This window comes from Syngnathus floridae, chromosome 6 (genome assembly GCF_059516105.1).
Source record: "Syngnathus floridae isolate MCC-2025c chromosome 6, RoL_Sflo_1.0, whole genome shotgun sequence".
In the NCBI taxonomy this organism is placed as follows: Eukaryota; Metazoa; Chordata; class Actinopteri; order Syngnathiformes; family Syngnathidae; genus Syngnathus; species Syngnathus floridae.
In genome coordinates, this window is record NC_142418.1 from 9,855,021 (window position 1) to 9,877,602 (window position 22,582).

Below are 22,582 nucleotides of genomic sequence, written 5' to 3' on the forward strand. Positions count from 1 at the left end.
ATTATCAATGGCGACTGGTCTGAGTGCCATCTTTCAATTATCATTCTTTGTTAAGGGTTTTATTCTGCTTGTCAGACGTGAGTCATCGTCGGGTTCTCCCACAATGTTAGACCAATGTATCCTAAACGTCGGAGGGCCGGGAGCGAGTCTGAGGCAGTAATGAGTTTGTGTGAGAAGACGGGGTCAGGACACAGTGTGTGTGTGTGTTAATTAATCTGTTCCCGGGTGGGAGGAACTGAAGCGAGATGATGAGATTTAAGAGAGTAAATGGGTGTGCTGAACTCGAGCTGTCCTCTGCTGAGTGAGCGAGCGGGGTTAGAAGCTGGGCAAGTGGCCGTTACCATAGTAACCAGATAACTTCCCAGGCTCAAGTCTGTCACGTCAGTCAGTCATGATAAGAAAAAGAAAGACAGCGTTTCTCCAGCTACCTCAAAGCAAAACATTCGGCAAACTTTGCATATGGCACTGAGCCTGAATTTGGACTATTCTGATGGCGTCAACACCTGCCAGTAATATTGTTAGATCCAAAAGTGTGCTTTGAGGGAATAGCACCTGTCAGTGCATTCTGCACCACTGTCAGCTTGTCTCAATGCGCATATACACCATCCCCTTTATTTTTTCCAAGGGACAGTCTTGGAGTACAGGTGTGTGCCAGATCTGCTGTCTGCGCCGGGGGCTCCTGATGGCATCCAAGCCCCTGTGGTAATCAGCCCACTCCGCCTGCTGCTGTAGCCCGCCTGCCTCCTCCTCCTGCTCCTCCTCCAGTGGCTCGTTTCAGAAACATCTGGTGGTTTACATGCGGCACGCAACACCTGCCAGACGCCTTGCAGGCAGTGGCACCGCTCGCACCTCCAGAGCCAGGCCCGACGTGGCAACAAAGGAATCACCGGGAATTTTAAAGATGAACGCACTGGAAAATGTGCAATTAGATGACGAGAGATTGCAATAAATTTGATTTGTATGTAACCCCACCTCTCACCTAAAGTCAGCTCTTATAGGCTCCAGCTCACGCTAATGAGGACAAGCTGTACAGAAAATAGATGGATAGAAGTGGATGGGTCAGCTAAAAATATGACTATGAATGCAAATGGAACAAGTAAAGACAATAAATAAAACAAAACACATTCTACGCAGCATTAATTCAGTTTAATAATAGAAGCACAAGGCATTAACATAGTTGTTTTTTTTCTTTATCAAATAACATTTATAAAACTAGTGTGCAAAACATTGTCCTTTTATTCTTCTTCAGGGCTCTGCACCAGTGGATAGTCATAGTCCTTTTAAATTAAGAAATATAACAAGTATGCATAATTTAAACAGCAAGTTGTAAGCATATACACTTAATGTACATTTTTACATAAACAGACCTGGATTTTGTCCCTCACTCAATTATAAACTACAGTGACTCTTTTACAATCAGCAAGAAACTCCAACGATAGACATAGAAATACATTTGAAAATAACATTTGGCTGTTTGGCAATATTTTTTTTAAAGAGCTTTTCAGGGCATTTGGTTGTTTTAAGCTGTTATAAGAAGACCAATTTGAAGTGTCATTTCGAAACTTAGGGCGGGACAGAAAAAGGACTGTACAAATTTAAAATCTGAACATGCAGTTTACCGGAAAATCAAACCAAAATCAAATCACAGAAATACAAAATAAATATAGCTGATGCATTTCAAGTTATTTGTTGACATAGTTTTTTGTCTTACACACCAAAAGGTGCACATAAATTGAGACAAATGGCACCATTGCCAACAAATCTGGTTGAATATTTTGGACATTCAAATGTGATCTGAAAACATCTTAGTTTTGTTTTTTTCTTTAAATACAGAGACACACGAAAAATTCTATAGACCGAATAGACATAAATTCTTTGTGCTGACACTTTTTACCGGTAGTAGTTCTTGGCAACGTAGTGCATTCGACCACAATTAGTATTTGTTGTTTTCAACAAATACTATCAAACTTCATCCAGTTTTCGACTGATGAGGGAGCACTAGTGTTTCTCGAGTTCGCACACATACAGCAAGTGGTCCTCTGGAGACTTGCCATGACTCTTGCTGAGGTGAAGTTTGATGGCATGCTTAGTGGCAAATTTACGGACACAGAGCTGGCAGCGGTACACGGAGCCATTACTACCGCAGTCATCTTGTGGCGACATGTACGACTCCAGGGGTGCTAGCTTCTCAGCGAGAGTGTGGGAGTCCCTGACGGTCTGTTTTGGCGTGAGCTTAGCCAAGTCCCTGATTCTAAAGCCAAGGTGAGCTTCCAGGTGGCCAACATATGCTGTTGGGGTTCGGATCTGTGAGGCACAGTCACTACAGAAGAAAACAGGCTGCCCGGAGTCCAGGTTCTTCAGGAACTTGGTTCTGCCGGTTCTTCTCAGCTGGTACTTGACATTAGCCAACCAGTGGCTAATGGTTGTCATCGAGAGACCTGTGAAACGAGATATGTGCATTCTCTCCTGTGGGCTGAGATCATTGATGACGTATTTCCCCTCGGAGGACTGTCTCAATGTGGAGGCGAACTGCGCCTGCAGAAGGAGGAGATGCTGGGGGTTCCAGCTGGAGTGTCGACCTTTGCGTTTGTGACCGTGCAGGGCTCCATCGTCATCATCGCATGCGGAGACCAGGCTGGCGACTTTATCGGTAACCCGTGACCGAGACGCTGGTTTTGGGGCGGGCTGGGATTGTGTCAGGTTCCTCAGCATGTCTGATATATCAGACAAGGCGTTCTCATGCAAAGGGCTGTTGGATGTGTAGGGAGAAACCACTGTTAGCTGAGCAGGGGTGACAAGAGAGGAGGGAGAGATGGAGGAGGCAGTGGATGAGGGAGTTAAGGGAGCTGACGCTACAGATACTCCTTTGTCACCTTTCCCTTTTGTGAGGTCCATAGGCTGGTCATCAATGGACTGACAAAAACTATTGTCAACTACAGGTTCAGGCTTCTTAGTCTGTAGGGGAGGGGCAGCCACAGCGGCCCTCTCGGCCATGCTCTGGCTGAACCTGGAGAGCAGGCTCAGGGGATCTTGGTTTGGCAAGGAGGGCTTGGCTGCTTTCCCCAAATGAATGCTCATTACTGACTGAAGAGCACTTAGAGGATTGACAAAGGGCTGCTCTGGAGGAGTATGGCCAGTGATGATGGCGGTGTTGCATGTTAAATCGGAAGCATGCGGGGATTTGACTGCTGTCTCTCTCTTAGCGTCTGTTGCCGGGGATGCTCGGTCGCTATGGATTCCCCTGTCACTATTGGCTGGGGTGACTGCCCTCAATTCCCTGGGTGAATCAGCCTCGCCACCCTTATGCAATTCACCAGCCTCACTTTTGCAGGGGGACACATGGTTTTCCCTTTTGGGAGACAACCGCTTTACCCTTTGCTCGACTTTTGCGACTTTCTCAGTCACTTTTTTCACTAAATCTTCCATCGCCTGGAAGTTGTTGCTGGGAAAGGGGGAAGACTGGGTAAGAGGTGGGCTGATTAGAGGCTGGTTGCTGGTGAGGGAGGACAACATGCCATCCCCACCGTTGAACAAGAACTTCATTGGAGAGTTCTTTTCAATGCTCCCCTGTTGTAGCTTGATGGCAGTGGGGAACTGGTAAGCAGCGTGAATGCTAGGATAGCCCCCCCAGCTTGGATTGCCACTCTGGGCCTTGTTGATAGCTGATGTCACAGTGTTTTCCAGTGATTTCAGAATATCCAAGCCTCCTTTAGGACCCTCCTTCAGGTCCTCTTCAGTAAGGTAGTTATACTTTGAGATATCATATTTTTCTTCCTTTTCCGGATCTTCTTCCTTCCTGACTGAAATTACAATTTGTTTTTCATTGCCAAGGTCCTCTTGCTTTGTACACTCCTCCTCAAATTCCTCCCTTTTGATCTCTTTTAGAGGAGGAGAGCTGGCAGGGGGAGTTGAAGTGGTTTGAAGAGGCGGAGGCGAGAAGGTGGAGGGTGCCAGTGGGACGGACTGAACTCTTGGCTCAGTGGGTGTGGTCATTCGACCAGGGTTAGGGGAGGTGGCCTCAGGAAGCATTTTGGCTTTCTTTCCTACAGAGTTCGTCACCCTCAGAAAGTGCCCAGTCACCATCATGTGGGTCCTCAGCTCTTGCAATGTATTGTGTGAGCTCCCACACTCCATACATTTGAGGATCTGGAATTTGTTGGATTCAAACTGGCAGGCATAGCTACCACCATTCTGGTGAGCATATCGGTTACTAGAAGCGGTGTAGGGGCTGGAGGAACGTTTTTGGGAGGATTCACTCGGGTCTGAATGCGAGTGCTTAGCTTTTGGGGTTCCTTCTCTAGAACGTGGTGAGGCTGTGAGCTCCAGCCCCAGGAGTCCCCTTTTTTTCGAAGACAACATTTTAGTGGCCACCGGAGCCATGGGCTCCTTCAGAGGCACTTTCTGGTAGTGTTTGGTCTTGATCATGTGGACACTAAGGTCCTGCAGGGATTCAAAGGAGTGGCCACAGTACATGCACTTCAAAACCTTCTGAGCATCCTCTTTGCCTTCCATTTCCAAAAGAGAGCGTTTGCGGGGCTTGGACCAACGCTTTGCACCGCTTCCTGATTTATCCTGGTTGTCATCCCGGTAGTGGCCGGTGTCGTTCATATGAACTGTAAGCTCGACCAACGTGTCGTATGCTGCGCTGCAGCCCTTGCAGCGGAACTTGCTGGCACCGGTAAAAATGGAACCAAATAACTTGGGATTTTGCCTGTGGAGCTGGACTGTGCTAAAGAGGCTCGGCTCAGACTGGGCAGTATGATGACTCTGGGGAGGATTTTGTTGAAGTGTCTTTGCCACCGCTGACTGATGCCAGTCATAGCTGCTGCTGCTACAGCTACTACTGCTACTGGTGCTGTTGCTGCGAGTTGGCTTCTCTGTCGAAGCAGATGGTGGCACCTGTATGGGTTTTGTATTAAAGTTCAGCGGTGCCCACAGAGGACTTGTTAGGAAGCTGGAGTAGATAGCCTTCATATGTTCCAACGTGTCCATACCAATGGGTGGTGTCTTTGTGCCACCGTTTAGAGGCGCTGTGCCCAAGTTTCCTTCAGTTTTTCTGGAGGGACTGTCAAAGTCTGAGAGACAATCACTGATCTCACTCACATGTGACTCGCTGTCCATCTCTTGCCCTGACAGCTCCGCAGCCCCTACCGATTCCTGGTCACATACTTGGTCCTTGGCAGGCCCGGCGCTTTTCTCCACAACCTCATCCTTCATGGGAAGGTCATCCTGAGGGGGAGAGGGCAGGTCGCCTGCTTCCGCCTCCTCATCCTCTACGGGGTGCTTTGTCAGCTCCTCCGGAGAATAGGCTGGAGGGCAATTGGAGACAAAGAGAGAAAGAACAAGATGAGTAAAATTGCAAGGAGTCAACACGCTGTGTTAGAATAACTGAAAAAAGTTTCTCTGCAATGTGTGCCCGAGGACTCCCCGGGATAAATGAGCCATCTGTGTGGGAGCCTTTAAAGCTGAGCTGAGAAATTACAGTCATCCCATTTCACCTCATCAACCGTTGAGGTGTTATTTTCCTCTAGGCGAGCCTGTATTTATATACTACCCCAGCCACATGGAACTTATGCCTCCCCTCTTTTCACTCCCAGTAATGGAGGAAAACAAAAAAAGAAATATCTTGGCAAAAACATAATGCACCATTTTATTTATCTCAGGGCGCAACAGCTTGAAATGAAAACTAAATCTGAAATTAATGAAGCCCAATCTTACTGTGGCATTCTCCTCTGGGGTAATAAATGAGTTGGATCAACCTCCATCTGTCAGTTAATATGTCTGACGCCTCTTCATCTGCCCTTTTCTCTGATCACACACCCTTACAGACGCTCGTAATAGCAAACGATGAAGAGTTCCAAAAGAGGAATGTTTGAATTTTGTTGACGCAAGTTCGACATGTCAGCTAAGCATCCTACAGTGAGCGGAAGCGGAGTTCATTAGCTCTGTAATGTGTGCAGTTGGATTCATGCTACAAATCTTTACAGGTTTTAACTGCCATGCTATTGCAATCCCATATCTTGCATGTCATTAATTAGAGCAAGAAATCAGAGAAGTTGAAGAGATTAAAACAGAAGATGGACGTAAAACAGTCAAAATAAAGTGCGGCATTCAAGAGACCTGTCTGAGTGTATTCCATACGGTGATACTGATCTCCACAAAATGCAAGCGCATTCACAACTAACTCAACAACGTGCCTGTGCATTTTTCCTGCACCTAATTAAACCGCTAAGCCTAAAGATTGAAAATCTTTGAAAAAAAATAGGAATGCCGAGCAAGCCAAGAAAAGAAAACTGATACAGATTACAAAGAAGCGGTGACTGCTGGTGGTGATGACTGTGTTCACTCAAGTTAAAATTTTGCATTTGAAAACACAGCACCGTGTCTAAACTCTGCCCCCCCGCACACACACACATACATGCACGTCCGCCCTAAACAAAAATGTCATAGCAGAAATAACTCTCATTTCCAGCGCTAACAGCCAATCTCCAGACATCCATGCGGCTGGCGCTGGTCTGATTTAGGCCCTGGGGGCTGAGTCAGTAGGCAGCTCCACAGTGCTGGCCCGCCTAATGGAGACCTGGCAGGTGCGGCCCACTCTCTGTCCTCCCAGAGATTTGGTTTGTCACTGGGTATCCATTACCTGCCATTCTAAGCTGATAGGCCCCGACAGCCCTGATCAAAAGATGTCGTCGGGCCCCAATCCGTTTGGCAGTCGGTGGCATGTCGTTTGTAGAAAGGGCCAAGCAGGGTGTAAATAAAATGACATGATCACTTCCCTGGCCCCTCATGTTCTGGACACAATTATGATAATGTGGAAGTGGAAGGGAGGGAGGGGCCTGGGAGGATGGAGAAAGGGGCAAGGAGTTAAATTGCTCATGCTCGGGCAAACACGCAAGAGAACATTGCTACCAGGCAAGTGACTGCCCACACCCTCTTTCCTTTTACTTTAGGTTCTCATCCGCTTCTCCTCTCGAAGGAATTGCTGTCAGATTCTCATTTGAAAGAGGAAATCCAGTCAGGACGAGGTAGTCACTGTAATGTGTTTGTATCCCTGCTAACTAGTCACAGATGTCAGCTTGTATCAGAAGAGACTGCTATGCCACTTGACCAAGTTGTCAGGTCACTTGTCTCTTCCTCAGTAAAAAATTATGCAACATATACGTATCTCTGCACATTGTCTGACAGGTTCATGCATTTAATGCTATAACATATTTATTGTTATGGTGCCATATTCACAGGCGTTCCCAAGACTCTCTATATGCCCAAAGTTTGTGGAATATATTCAAGACTTTAAAAGGACTGCAGCCCTATTAATGTTCATTTGTCATTAGGTCTAAATTGCAGAGTGGGGGAGTGAGGTCCAAAAGGACGAGCTATAAAAACCTACAGAGTGTAGCTGTGCTCCCAGGCAATTTAAAATGCAAAACAAAAACCATTATGTCTGAGCGCTATCTGTTAATTTAATCCCCAATGACTGATAATCCATCACGTAGGGCGACAACCACATCCAATTATTCTCCCTGGCTTGACTGACAACAGAGGTGATTTATCAAGCTAATAAAAGGTGATGGGAGTATAGAGGCCCCCTTAGTATAAAAAAACAAGAAAGATTATTAAACTTTCTCCCTGATCTGTAAGCATATGGCCGTGTGTGTTCCTAATATTGTGTAGCACGGGGGTCCCCAACCACCGAGCAGGCCATCAGAGTCAGATTTTTTAAAATCAGGTGCATCAAACTGTTTGTCGCAGCCATGCGATATGAGAGTAAACAAGGTAATGCCACGAGCTCGTAAAGATAATTAAAAACAAAATATCTTGAAAGACCTTCTTGGGAAAATAAATGAGACAAAAGAAGAGACTATGATTTCAAGAAAACTAAAGATGCAAACTCAAACTCAGCAGTTAGAGATTCTCACGTACCAAGACCACTTTAAGTAAAAGGCGGTGACAGGCTTTCAAATGAAGCCTCCAAAACTGGGAGAAAAAAAAACACTGAATACCTTACTTGCATTTCCAACAACCAATGTTTGTGACTTGGAATTTTCTGCAAAGATGCAGACAAAAACAACATTCAACGAGACATACAGTAATTAAGATAACATTGTGTCATTGTTTCTGATTCCTTAAAAAAAATTAGATCCATAAACTAATTAAAACAACTACGAAAACACACTGATTTTATGTATTTTAAAAGATTTGTGTCCATTTCTGTCAGTCCAACAAAATATTGCCTTGCATGTCCCCAAAATATCTGATGAACACTCGTGCAGCACATAGCAGCAATTCCAATTGCCTTCGCTCAATGAATTACGTGTAACTTTAAAAAATAAACATAAAAAACCTTTCCCCAAATACCTTCGTGTTTTGGATATAAAGATTTTTATGTTCAAGAAATATGTTTTTCATTGGAAAGGGTGAAGGGTGCATAGGGTACAAAATATTAGAAATAGAAACACCTCGGTATCTGCACATTTCACCGCAGCAAACTATAATCACAATAATGAATTATTGTTAAAATAATGTCTGCATGACTCTTAATATACAAAGGCAGATTTTTTAATATGCTCCTGCTAAGGTATGGAGCCCTATCTCACTGTTGCTTTGTGGCATCTCAATGTGAGTTGCGCACAGATTCCCCTTCTGATACACGGCCTCAAATCCACATCGTGTTTGTCAAAATACGTTAGTCAGTCCTTTAGAACAGCACCCTTCCTGCCCAAACACAATTGTACACGCACATGAATGCAAGCAATGAGGAAAGACAGTTTCATTTTGGCATGCAGGAAGCATTCCTGCGGAGTATCATTTACGTAAACATGAGGGCCGCTGACCAGGAGGGAGAGATGATCTGATAGAACACTGCAGTGTTGCTCTGACTATCAGGAACAACAGACATTGCGGGGATGGTGTGAATCAGCGGGGAAGTGCTGATGCGCTCGACGTCTGATTCGATCCCATGGGTCAGGGGGTTCATAAGGTATTGCTGATAAGGCAGCAATTAACAAATTTTTTGTATATTGAGTATCATAATGAAGAATGCGATATAGGCACAATACATACTTGAGAGTAATGAGCGATAAGACGAACACCCCAAATAAGGAGTTTCTTCTCTTAGAACTCATTACACTCCTGTAGTTAAAATCTCAGTGCTTTAACATCAGTCCCGAGATGATCTGCATGCTTTTTACTGGTGGGGCCTTCACAGCTGGGAAAACCATCTGGGAGCCAGATCCCACCCAAGAGCAACGTAGTAAACAGGATACATCATTAAAAACCCTTCCAAGGTCTCGCTTAAACAGCAATGTCTTAAAATGTAAAAGGTAAAAACAAGTCTCAATGTAAAATACCAATATTTAATCATCACCTCTTGTTCAGAAACATTTGCAACATGTACATTTGCTGATGTAATCTATTCCTTAATTAATTCCTTCAGATCATTTGAAATACTACAATTAACAAATGTTTAGTCTTCTATCTGAGTTTAATCACAGCAATCACCCAGTGAACTGCACAATGCAGAAATAGCAGCTGGCAGTGGGGAGAGGAAGTCATCTACATGGGTGGTCCCTACATACAGTAAAAATGCGAGCGAGTTTAAGGAACTGAAAACCACAGGGGGATAAAATATAATTAGCAACTACAGTATTCTAATAGTTTTAGGAACATTTCATCTAAGGCACTATTTTTCTGCAGTGATACATGCGGCATGAATAAATTTGGAACTTCAAGTTCATGTGGAGAGGAAGTTCCAGAGAGTTGCCAAGATGATGTTTGATGATTTGAAGCCAGGGTTCTGACCGCAGAAAGTTCAACTCTGTCTCAACATGAAAAACATTTCTTAACATAAGTGCAATATTCAAGTTAAACCTTAAAGTTTAAGGTTGGTTTAAGGCTTAAACCAACAACATCGGGTGGCTCATAACCACAGGAAATAGCTCCTAAATGCAACAGCACAGGAAGTCACCTTGGTTATAATCAAACGGCACAATTCCCTGACGCTTACAACTTTTTAAAATGGTTCGAGTAATTCCGACAATCCGAAAATCGAAAATAGCAGCAGTTCAATATTACATAGACTGACAAGAGAAAAATATTCAAATATAATTCTTTTACATATATATAGTATATATGGCTAAGTTTTCCGAGTGATTTATGTTCAAGTAAACACATTCAAACAAGAAAAATGAGGATGATGATGACAGCTAGCGCTCTAAATCATGTCATTGTTTTTGGCTTTATTCCTGTTCAAAGCTTAACAGCAAACGAATCTTAATAAAATAAATACGTCAAGAACAGCAGGATTTGATCATAAATTGACTCAACGCAATCCTATAATATGTGGTATTTGTAAATTGTTGGTTCTGACTAGTTTTAGACCTTAAAGAGAGAGACTCAGAGACATCACTGTGCAAAAATATCCTGCTCTCGCCACTTAAATTTTGTTAGTTACCTGAATGTTGTCAGTCACTTAAATGTTGTACAGAGGCTGAGATCAACCGGAGTCAAATTCCCTGTTTGGCATGCACAAACTTGGTCAATAAAAACCTTCAGCTTTACTGAGGTCATGCATTTTTATGCTCCAAATTGGGTTTGACTTTCTAGTCATTCACTCTTGTGCTGTGACAAAATGCTAACACAAACAATAATGTTTACAGTGATCATGCTGCCTTTGTCATTTGTTATTCGTGTGCATGTGTGTTCTCTACCCCCTGATGGCATTGTGAATACATTGTGTCCGCTGATTGTAGTGCAGGATGTGTGATACGGGAGATGGGAAAAACAGAGAGATTATTCTGGCCTCAGGCAAAGCTTAGGGCTGAAACCTTGTCAATGTACCTCACATGGGGGGGGGGGGGGGGGGGGGGGGGGGGGGGCTAAATACAGTATATGCGTGTCTGTGTGACTGAGAGCGAGACTGTGAGAGAGAGTAAGAGAATCCACCTCACCAGAAACTGTCTTGTGTAGGTTTGTTACGCTACGTTCAACAGAGAAGCAAAAATTAACTGTGGCGTGACGTGCCTTGTGCGAGTTTGATCGTGGGCGCTCACTTGCTTGTACGAGTGTCATTCTGACCACAGTGACCAGAGAAGAGGTGGAGGATTACTCGTTTAAAGATTGGAAAAAGAACCACTTCCTTGATTTAAGCAACAATGGACGGCATCGAATGCGCAGCTGCTTTACACTTGGTATCACTCATATCCTGCCAATGACAGGAACATCGAGAAGCACACAGCTGTTGGTGAATTTTAGCTTTGGTAAATGACAGCGGTTTTAAACACTACTAGGCAATTGAGCTTGGCATTTCCTGAGCTCGTTTAGTACACTGGTTATCACTCTGCGCGAACAATGTGGAAGGTCCAGGTATGATTCCAGAGCTGGGAGGAAAGCAGCACAAAAGCAGTTATTTTTTTAAATGGCAATTGACGGACGAAGGGAAGCAGTGACAGAAGAAGCCCCTTGAAAATAACAAAGCTAGCTGGTCTGATGATCATATTAGGAAAGAACGGCGATATGACAGAAGGGTGCCCAGGTCAGGGACGAAGGACATAGGGCGGACCGGCAAAATTTGGTAAAGTGCCCATCTCTGGAGAGCTCGACAAGCAGAAGCTACACGTACATAGCTGAACCAATGACAGTATGGAGAAACTTGTCACTCAGCATCAGTGAAGGTATAGAGGAGTGACAATTTGACTGGCTAAAAGAAGAACCAGTAATTCAAAGGTGAATGCCTGCACGCTTCACAAAATAATATTTGCATGGTAACACATCGAAGCTGAAATCTGATTGGACAGAAAAAAACCCGACTGAAAGCCGCATATCGAATGAAGACAAAAGACCTTACCAAGAAATCTTACCATTTCTTATACTAAGTTCAAACATTCTTTTTGCTTCTAATAATGTCTACAGAGAAGAAAACCTAACGGTGCGCCACTTATTAATATACTACACCTATCCAAGGTAATTATATAACAAATTAAAAATTAAAACGTCACAAAGCGTATCTATCGACACGAAGAGACCATTTTCACAAACACATCACACCCATATCAATGTGATTTTTCACACTGTGCCACATACCTGATACCTTTTTCAATGCTTCTACCTCAATACCATTTGTTTGTTTGCCTCATTCTAATTGTTTAGGCCTTATGTAAAAAGGAACATACTGTGACTTTAAGATGTGTTAATGGAGCCGGACAGTCTGTAACAAGACGGGAGAGGAAAAAAACCCTGAAACTAAACAAAGAATATTTTCAGCATGCAGTTCCAATGAGGTATAGCAGGACTGATTTGTGTCTTGTACTTAGAATAACTTGTCAATGGAATGTTTTCATAACCTTCTTACTGAGCAGGTTTTAAAACTGTCTACCCTCGTGCACGTTTCTGTAAGACAGCCTCAGCGATATCATGTCAGTGTGAAAGTACCGTGGTTTGTATGACTTCATGTGTAAACAGGCCTGGGCGATTATATAATCGTTGATCGCGATAAATTTCAGGTTCACCACAGTGATCAGGTCTGAAGCTGAACACGGAACTGGTGTCAGCCATGACTCTGGTATAAAGTACCACCCAAGTGATTATAAGGAAACCATGAAAATACTGCAGCCTCCAGCACACACTTTAGCATGCTTGAGATAATATTTACATTATTTATATTTTTTTCCATTTTCCCCAAAGGGATAATTTGTGTATTATGGGTCCTGCATACCTGCAAAAGCATGATAGATTATAGAATACAAACAAGTTACCATGTTATTTAGCATTTTTCTACCTTTGTTTTACCGGTGAGTATTTTATATATATTTATATTTTCATTTTATTTGATTTATTTTGCTTTAGTTTCTTTGTATGTTGATAAAATGTTGAAGTACTTCCTAGTTTATTCAGTTTTCAGTGCAGATACTTTTAAAGGGGCAATTTGGAAACAAAGGAAAATACATTTTTGCCATATCGCCCAGCCCTGTGTCTAAGTGTTGGCCTTTCACTGGCATTGATGTGGATACATGCAAGTCATATGTCTTTAGGGGATTTGATGGAGGAGTGAATTTTCTCTCCCTCCAGGTGCAATGTTACAGCAACTCAACCTGCAAATCATTGTACTCCAAGGTGGGTGTACCCGATCTATGACTAACAGGTTCTCAAAGGTTAAAAAATGTCACAGATGCAAAAATCAGTACTACTAACAATAGTGACTGGAGTAGGTAGCAGAAAGTTTGACCTAACTTAGATTTTGTTTTAGCATGGACTAAATCCTGGGGCTATAAATGAATCTCAGGGTAAGAACAGAGTCTAGAAGGGTGGGGAATTTAAGACAGGGACAACATAAGCCCTTTCCCATCACGCAGCTGCTGCCATTATTGCCTAGCAACGAGGAGGTGATGGACACAGCTTGAAGATGGATGGCCACCATAAATCTCCAGGCATAGAAGGTGAAAGACAAACACAAAAAAAACAGGTTTTTGTGCCAAACATGGATTTTTACATCGACAAAACATTCTTTGCAGTCAACCTATAGGTTAGTAGTTTGTGCCTGTGTGGTAATGGAACACCGTTTAAAGAGCATCACTTATAGGACTTCAATCTTTGTACTCTCAAGGTACTCTAAGGACTTTTTTTACGGTCGCTTAATTGATTATTGATTAATGAATCTGGCATATGTTGCCATGCAAGGAAAGTTAACAGCTCATTCACATGCTGATGATGGAGGAGCATTTTAATCAAGTGCGGATTTGGCATCTTGCTGAATCCCAACAGAGCCACAGTAAAGTGGTAGCTCTAACCACAACCTTTGACTTGAGACATGACCATTCTGTCTCCCAAATTTCCCTGCAAGTCACGCTAGTTGGCCAAATAGTTAGTTCACGGACTTTGGGGCAATACGGAAGATGGACCTGGGTTCGGGCTCTGTGGAGTTAACCCTAACGCTATTACCTGAATGTCATTCACTGGAATTGTTTCATATCTACTCAACGCTTGACAGATAATGGTTGAACTGTATTTTTGTCTTTTGTCCAAAAGGTAAAGGTCTTGGTTTGTGTAAACGTTTAGTGTAGTGCTACAACAGTGTATGCAGAAAACATCAATTAAAACACATGGACTCTTTGACGTGATAAACAAAAGAGCGACCAGATATCACTGGTCACAACCTCTCGCTCGGTTCCTTACAATCCCTTCAGGTTCTGATTTCTGTTTTCTGAGATTACACCTTTCATATAGCAACTCTCCAATGCTGGAAGTGTAGTTTCGGTATAAACATCCCTGGGCTATCTGATTATGGTCTACTGCTGCGGCACTGGTGTCTAGTAACACTCAGAGAGAGAGCTCAACCATCCATCACACAGTGAGTGTCTGTCTAAGGCTTTCCACCGTGCTTCTTCTCGCCCTGGCTCTCCAGTTACAGCCATACACGACCGGCCTAAATAATATTCTTGGTGATAAATGGCACTATAAGCCTGGTATCCATCATTAATCTGATTTTTAAAGAAGCATCCATCTTTCAGAGAGCCTGTTAGGGCCACGGGAGAGCAGAGCAGCCCGGGTTCATTTAAAGGCCAGGCTGCTGAGTGAGTGATACCTGTCAGCCCTGCTCATCAGGGAACAGCAAGCGCACACACACACACATACCACACATTAAACACTGGCGCCATATGGTCACACACGCACAAAGACACTGGCGCACACACATGCAAACACAAAGCCTCTCTCAAAGAGATCAGTTTGGATAAAGTATGTGTGCACAAAAACAAACCAAACACTTATTGGGAGTGTATGCAAAAAAAAATATTTGTCCTCTACATAAAGATGTCTTCAGTCATTGAGGAACATTCTGTCACTCGTCAAAACATAAACTTAGGGTAACTCAATCGTCTCTTCCTCCTTAGAGCAACTTCTTGAAGCTTTCAGGAAAGGTTCCCAGGAAAATCAGTCAAACGTTAGCAGAGAAAGTATCCGTTTCTTGCACTAAGACTGAACAACATAGTTTTGGGACTAAAATCGCAATTTTGAGATTGTCAAAGCTGCCTTTTTCTTTTCAAAAGACGGCGGTTTTATTAGCAAACACCGACCGGAACGGCTGGCGAAGAGATCGATGTAAAAAATATTAATATCAGAAATGTTATTTCCTTATATTTGCACTATTTCCCAGTATTGGATTTTGAGGTGTCCACAATAATAGGTCTAAAAAATATTTACATTCTATTTAACATTTTCTAAGGGACAAATTTCATTTTCTGTCATGTTTCTAATTAATATTACTGCACTAAAACTTGATCTCAAGGAAATCACAAATTGAATAAAATTCACAATATTTGTCAGACATATTTTTTTCTTAAAAACTTTCAGCTCTACCTTGCACGTCATTTCTCTCCTGACTGTTCATCTCTTTCCTTATTCTTGTTCTTTTTCGGTCTCTTTCAGCCTCCCACACCGCACGCATCCACCAACCTTCCTTCCTCCCTCCCTCCCATGTGTGTCTGCTAAAGCCAGTTTGATAAATGACACACGTCACTATGTCAGAAGCGAAGGGTGGGTCAGTGATAAATGACTCTGTTGAAAAGGAAATCGGCTCTCTGGCATGGCCGGGCTATTCTCCTGCTGGATTGGGTTTCAGGCCCCCCAAAGAACAGCGCGGCTCAGTTTCCCCAAAAGGAGCACACATCCCGCCAGGCTCTCTGCCTCTGTGAGGACTGAGAGTGGATGGGCTGGTGGAGCTCGCTCGGAGTGCTACAGTGCGTCCCAATTGTCGCTACAGTGCAGCTGTATCTATCACAAGAGCGGTGGGACTATTTTTACAAAGCCTGCTACTCAGTGCCCAGACAGCAGTCCCTGCTGAAAACCTCGTCTGAAAGCACTGAAAGCTGGACCAGCGGTTGGCTAACAGTTTTCTATTTGTGACCCGCCGCTTCTTTCTTATCCCAGAGCCCAACCCAATGGCTTGACATCTGTCAAGTGTGTGTTAAAAAGCAGAGGAGGGCCACTTTACAACCCCACTTTTCTTCTCTTTCTCATCAAGCCCTACACCAACAGCTCCTCCTTGTCCTCCCCCACTTTGCCTTTTCTCATCTTTTGCATTCAGTTCCTGGCAGGGTGGCTGTGTTATCATTACCCAGACAGGATTTATGGATTCAAGGCCCATGGCAAAAACAAAAAAGGCATCTGTCAATACCAGTGGGAAACACTCCGTCAGCCTTCCTCCTTCCACTGCTGCTCACAGTCTCATTAGGTATGCACTTATCAGACACATAGATCACAGACGTGACTCCACTTCAACGGAATCCAGCCAAAAGACTTTCATTAGCAAGGAGGCCTGCGAGGCCCAAACATTTACTTACACCTGTGAATAAAAGGTGGTGCGTCGTCGCTCGGCTGACCCCCGCTGCTCCTGTTAAGGCCACGCTTCTCACAGATAAAACAGCAGGTGGCCAAAGAGAAATGCAAACACTTTACCTCATTTTGCTTTTACAACGTGGACACAACATGTGTGCGCAATGTGTGCTCGGAGTATTTGTGTTGCTAACTTGGCATATGGAAAGAAGACACAAGGCGATCCAAGCAAGTGGGCTGCGGTTACCAATACCTCACTGCCCGTCTATCCCTACCACACACAGCATGAGCCCAGCCAAGAAATCAGAAAGTAGATGCCCACCGATTTGCACATACGCACAAGCTCATGAGTGATGGCTGCCAGTGTGGCGCTTATGAATCCGAGCCTGCAGAAACACGAGACTGTTACCGTAGAGACGTTCCAAACTGGAGTACGTCCCCTGCCCCTGTTTCTGTCTCAAAAACAGTCTCATGCGTTAATAGAAAATCCAGGGTCGTTTTCAGTAACGGTGGCTTCCTAGTGCAATATAGTTGGGATAACGCAGACTGAGCGGTATTCTGCAGAAATACTGCACGTTGACCATCTTATTGGAGTAACTATTTTAAATGTTGTAAAGCCATTGTTGACTTTTGATAAATTGGCAAATTATTTCAGCTTTCTCGAGCCACAGACGTCATCGGCAACAAACAATACGGGGTCTTACTTCCACATACACTTTTGCTCAGTTAGGTTACAAAGCCGCCTGCCCCCGGTTGTTAAGAGCACTCAGACCTGATGCAGGTACGCGGCCCATTTGTCACCTGCAGCGCAAAATTGAGTTACAGCACAACCAAAGGCGAGCAGCTCTGCGTAATATCAAGTTGATTACATCAAAGTGGTGGCAAACCTCATTCGGCCGGGCACCCCGAGCTTGTCATCTCCAATCACAAGGCCTGTCAGGACTCCATCAGCCTCACGGCTAATTGGACCGATGCTAATGAAGCAGGCAAAACAAGTTTTCTACTGTGGAGACACTCACAGAGAGATGGCAAGGGGGGGGGGCTTATGTGTGTGCTTGAGACACAATGAGGGAGCAAAGAGGGTGTACGCCTGTGTGTGTGTGTGTGTGTGTACGGGGGAGGTAGATTTTTCATGCAACTCTCAAGGTTGCAGTGGGCCGACTCTCCCCCTAAGTCCCTAATCAAGGCCCATCATCTGTCATCCTTTTCTTTGCTCTCTCTATCACCACGCTCTGTGCTGCAATCAATTCATCATCACCCTTTGTGTGCCACTGAACAGTTGACAACTTTATAACTTGCAGCTGCACAGGCTGACTGACAGGGGTGCAAGGGGAGTGTGAAAAAAAATGAAGAAAATGGATGGATGAATGAATGCACAAAGAAGCGTGGTTTCAGCCAGAAAAAAAAAAGTTGTTTTCTACAAACACCAAACGATCTGTATTACAGCCCTTTTATTCCCTTTCATCGACAGACAAACAGCCGTGTAGCGGGCAGCAGGAGAGCGAGAGAGGAGGAGGAACAAAACATCCTTCTCACTGATCTGAAATCAGAAAGCTTTCAGTCATTCTTTATGTGCTCCCCGCGGCCACTCCGAGCCAGTGAGCATGTACATTAGGCTGGGGCATTTTGATGAAATAAAAGCCCGGGCCAGCTTATGGCTAAACAGAATGGGAGCACTCACTCAGCCTGTCTCTGATTGACCATTAAAACCATTGATGAATGGGCCTGTCAGGGTGGAGACAATTAAATCAAACATGAAACAAAGCCGTTGTGGCGGCCCGGTCTGACAGAGCAAACCCATTCCTCCCCTCCATTACATAGCACACAGCTCCTTTTACAACCCCTTACCCGCTCCTCCCACCTCCCCTGGCCACTGTGTGAGTGTGTGTGTTCAAAGTGAACATGTGCGCACGGGGGTGTGGTGTTTTCACTGTGTGTGTGTGTGTGCGTGTGTGTGCGTGAGTGTGTGTGAGTGCATGTGTGTGTTTGTTTGTTTGTTTGATTGAGTGTGAGTGTGTGGTGTTCCAAGCCAGGTTCAAGCACGCTTGGGTACTTTTATAAAACACGTGTTTTGTATTCATGCTAATAACTTTTAGAAACACTTCACACTTCAGGCTTATGATTTTTCAAAGCACTGCTTTTTGACAGGTTTAATGTCTCCCTCCTCAGGATGGCCAAATTAATTTGTGGAATTGATTATTACAAAATCAGTCTAGTGTAGAATTGATTGTTGATTAAACATGTGGTGATTGAACAGGTCGGCCCTACTTGGCTGAAACCAGAAGAGATGCCATTAATTCAGTCTCAACTAGTTAAAGAACAACATGAGCTCTATGGGAAGATGTGCTACGCTTATGTAGAGCAACCCTAAAGCACAACTTTAATGGCTAGCATTATTATGCTCAGTACCCAGATGTTGGCCAACCACAACTAATATGAAAATAATGGCCTTTCATCCACTTTTGTACCGCTTATCGTCATTAGGGTCGTAAGAGAGCAGGCGCTTATACCTGCTGACTTTGGGTAACAACTTAACACCTAAGGATGTATGCATTTTTCTGGAATGTGGGAGACAGAAAAAGTCCACAGAGAACGTGCAAATTCAAACTCCCAACTTCAGAACTGTGGAATTGCTACTCATTATCAGACTGTCCTGTTCAAAAATAATGTAAATCCTTGAAAACCATGAAAAACACACAATTAAAATAAGGGGTTTCCAGTAACACATTCTTTATCAAGGAGTTAAAATAAAATTCAAATAAATTAATATTGTGAATCTTCTGATTAAATAAAATAAGAGTCAGGGGCTATAGCGCCACCTGTTGTTGCAACATACAGCTGACAACCTTGTATATCCGTTACTATGGTCTAAGTACATTTTGGGTTAGTGAGTAAAAAATGCGAAAATCAAGAAGTTTATGAGTCACTTGAACCATCAGTGAGCGTCCTAGAGGGGAAGCGAAAAAAGTACACGGATCCTTTGAAAGTGGTTTAAACGTGACGTCAGGGGCCTGCAGCACATGGTGCGAAGTGATTTTCTGATGCAAATCGGGAGGGATCACATCAAAGCCGCGTGACAGCCAATCAATCAACCGTCAAATCGGACATGGCAACTGTCGATTACGGCTCCTTCCAGCCCACGAAACTCCCATTGTCTGCTCCAAAATTGTTTATCTTGTCAAGAGCGAGAGAAAGGATGGCGTGGAACCGACTTTGTTTTTCAGCTTGTGTAAAGAAGTTATGGCAGCAGGAAAAAGCGGCGAGCAACGTCCAACCTATCATTTATGAATTTAAAGACGCTGGAATAAGTCATTTTTAGCTGACTATTATGTGAAACGAACACAACGTGAGGCGCATAAAAGCTATTTTGACACACGCGTCATAGTAGGATATACGTACCTGGCGCGCGCTTGGGCGCCTCTTGTTTCCTCCGTGGCATTTGCGTGTATTTGTGGGGATTTCCGCCAAACTCCTCCTTTTTCTCCGCACGCGACAAAGCCACTCGCCGTATTCGGGAAGATCCACCTTCCGCTCAAAGAGCAAGCTTCACGCCTCGGCACAACATCGAGGCGTCCGCCGGAGAGGAAAAAGTCATCATGGTTTTTGGTTGGAGGTGGCGCGCTCACGTCAGTAACGTTATATCGGCGTGCGGTTGCGCTCGCGGATGTCACGCAAGCATAGACGCGCAAGCACGCACAGACAAACGCCTGCGCTCGGACACACACTAGGCAGCTTGCGTCCAAGCAGCTCGGTCGCCTGCTCTGGCAACATGCAAACTTGGGGGAAGAAGAGAGATGATCGCGTCACTCAAAGTGGAGAACGGGCAAACCCACCGCCCCGTTAACTCTTTACTTGTCAGGCTGAGCTGCGAGAGGACGCCTCCCTTCTCTCCCCACTCATTTCCACAAGTATCCTCCTACCTCCGCTGGATGCGTAGTCACATCACCCCCCCCCCTTTTTTTTTCCTCAAATTTTAAAATATTTTAAATAATATCCATACAATAGTAATAATCTGGATGGCAATATCATAATACAATACAAATATAAACATGGAATTAGAGGAATGGAAAATAATCATTATGACTCATGCGCTGTGACACATTTAAGCTTTTGATTTTGAGCACACTCGCAATAAGAGTTTACAGAATAGCGTTCATTCTTGTCAAGTGTCCTATCAATATCATTTTAATCAAAATATGGTACTCTCCAAAAGTATTGAGATAGCAAGGTCAGTTCCTTTATCTTCATCATTTTATTTTCTGAAGATATCTGGGTCTTGGATCACAAGATAAATACCGCACAAAAGTTCAGAATTCCAGCTTTTATTACATGCATAAATTGGATTAGATCTAGAAGTTTTCAGCAACTTGGGACAGAGCACCTTTTGTTTGAAGACACCCGCTTTTCAAGTGAACCAAATTATTGCAAAGGACAAGAATAAATAAATTCATGACATTTAATATTTGGTGGCATAAGCCTTATTTAAATAACCATATCAAGTATGCAACTCTTTGATGTTGTGGCAAAAGTGAGGAACGCATCTTTATTCCATGACTGTCTGCCAAGTCTTCGACACAACAAAGACAGCATGACATCACAAAGGACAAACATAACACCCCAGCCCTAACTGCAGGCCTGCTGGGTTAGAGGCCTGGTCCATTGGTCTGCCACAACGTCGCATCCTTCATATGAAATCCTCACATTGTAGCTTTGGGCCTGGTGTCCATCCACAGACCTGTTGACATGTCAACTTTAAAATGATTGAACCAACCCCCTGCCCCTTCCACTTGTCGACAATAATTTTTGGAATGGCATCATACCATAAGAAGGGGCATCCATTTTGGACAGAAGGGCATAATCTTCACATGGCTGATGTCTATAGACGGCGAATTCTGAACACGCCCCCGTCGCTAAAAATGAGAATTGGGCACCCATATTGAACAAGGGAGCATGCAGCCTTACAATACATTCTTTCATCCCCCTGTCGACTAAATTTTTTGAGTGAGGATCATAATCCTGTGCTTGCCCCGTTCACCCACTGCGCTTTGCACGGTACTTTCGCACGTGCTTTTTTTGGTTCACTAAATTCTTTTCCTACCTGTTGAGTCTGCTTTGCTCCAATTTTTCTGTGCAAAAAATGTCACCCCCCCCCCCCCATACACCCTACTGAAATGCAAAACTTCCTGATTTCCTCTCCCTCTTACTTAATGTAAGCTGTTAAATGTTGGCTTTCATCTCTGTAAAAGCATCACTTCTTCCATATATCCATGTTAGAGATCAAAGTCAGTCCAAGGAAGCAGTGTCAAGTCTTACTATTGAAGTAATGAGTTTTTCATCACTACTCTTGCATTTTTATTTTTCTCGGCCCAACAGTATCTCGAGAGTCCAAGTTATGGTACGAATCTCCAGTTGTGTCTGTGTTGTCCTTTACTGACACCTGGTAGAAAATAAACACATTACTACCAAAATGGTCAATGCAGCATGCACATTTCATGCTAATCAGTACATTAGACACAGACTACGGCATTGTCGTAGCTCTCTTGCGCACATACACTTGCTCACACACTCTCACATGTACTCGCAAACTGAGAGGGACAAGAATTAGGGGCATTTCTGACCAGGATTTGGCCATGCTTCAGCCTCTCTAAGAGCACGGCGGTTGGGTCGCTGTCACTTTAACAACATGAAGTTACAACCCGAATGAGATGTCAGGGGTTAGCAGGGGTTCTAAAGAGAACTATGTGAATATATTTCCTCCTATGGACTTGCCCCCATCATGACCTCCCCCGGGAACAAGAAGTAACCATAGTGATTGGCATTTTTACAGCCAAATTAAAACATCTTGGAGCTGGCTGAAGGCAGGAGGAGAAAGCAGCCTCTCCAAAATTAGTGAGCCATCATCATGACAGAAAGTAGCAGGGACATGGTGTCATCCAGGGACCGTATCGATTAACCCATAAATAGTAGACGGCCTCTGCACAGCGTCTCTCCCGGCTTACACTGCAAATGGAAGTTATCACAATGGCATCAGTCTTGCTTTTCCGTGCACATGAAATATAACATCACAGAGGACATAAAGAAGAAATGCTTTAGTTGGTAAATGCTTCACAGAGCGAAGCATTCATACTTAGTATGTTCCTCCATAACAAAAATGCTTAACACTGAGCATTTTAACTGTGTATAATAACATAACCATTTGTCAATTCAAACCCAGCCACCATAACGTTTAGTTATGCTGTTGGGGCCATATTTACAT

General features: G+C 43.9%; 1 protein-coding gene and 1 long non-coding RNA gene across 2 annotated transcripts; both read right to left on the reverse strand.

Moving 5' to 3' along the window:
* Window positions 1–1,124: 1,124 nt before the first annotated feature.
* Window positions 1,125–20,189, reverse strand: tshz3a (teashirt zinc finger homeobox 3a). The gene is made up of 2 exons (XM_088379518.1): window positions 19,726–20,189; window positions 1,125–5,309 (listed from the first exon to the last, which is right to left on the reverse strand). The coding sequence occupies exons 1-2, from the start codon at window positions 19,763–19,765 to the stop codon at window positions 1,999–2,001; spliced, it is 3,351 nt and encodes a 1,116-aa protein (XP_088235644.1). The 5' UTR covers window positions 19,766–20,189; the 3' UTR covers window positions 1,125–1,998.
* A 370-nt stretch (window positions 20,190–20,559) lies between these two features.
* On the reverse strand, window positions 20,560–21,741 carry LOC148396451 (uncharacterized). Its single transcript, XR_015859157.1, has 3 exons — window positions 21,425–21,741; window positions 21,147–21,236; window positions 20,560–21,061 (listed from the first exon to the last, which is right to left on the reverse strand). It is a non-coding gene; the product is annotated as an uncharacterized LOC148396451 (long non-coding RNA).
* Window positions 21,742–22,582: the final 841 nt, after the last annotated feature.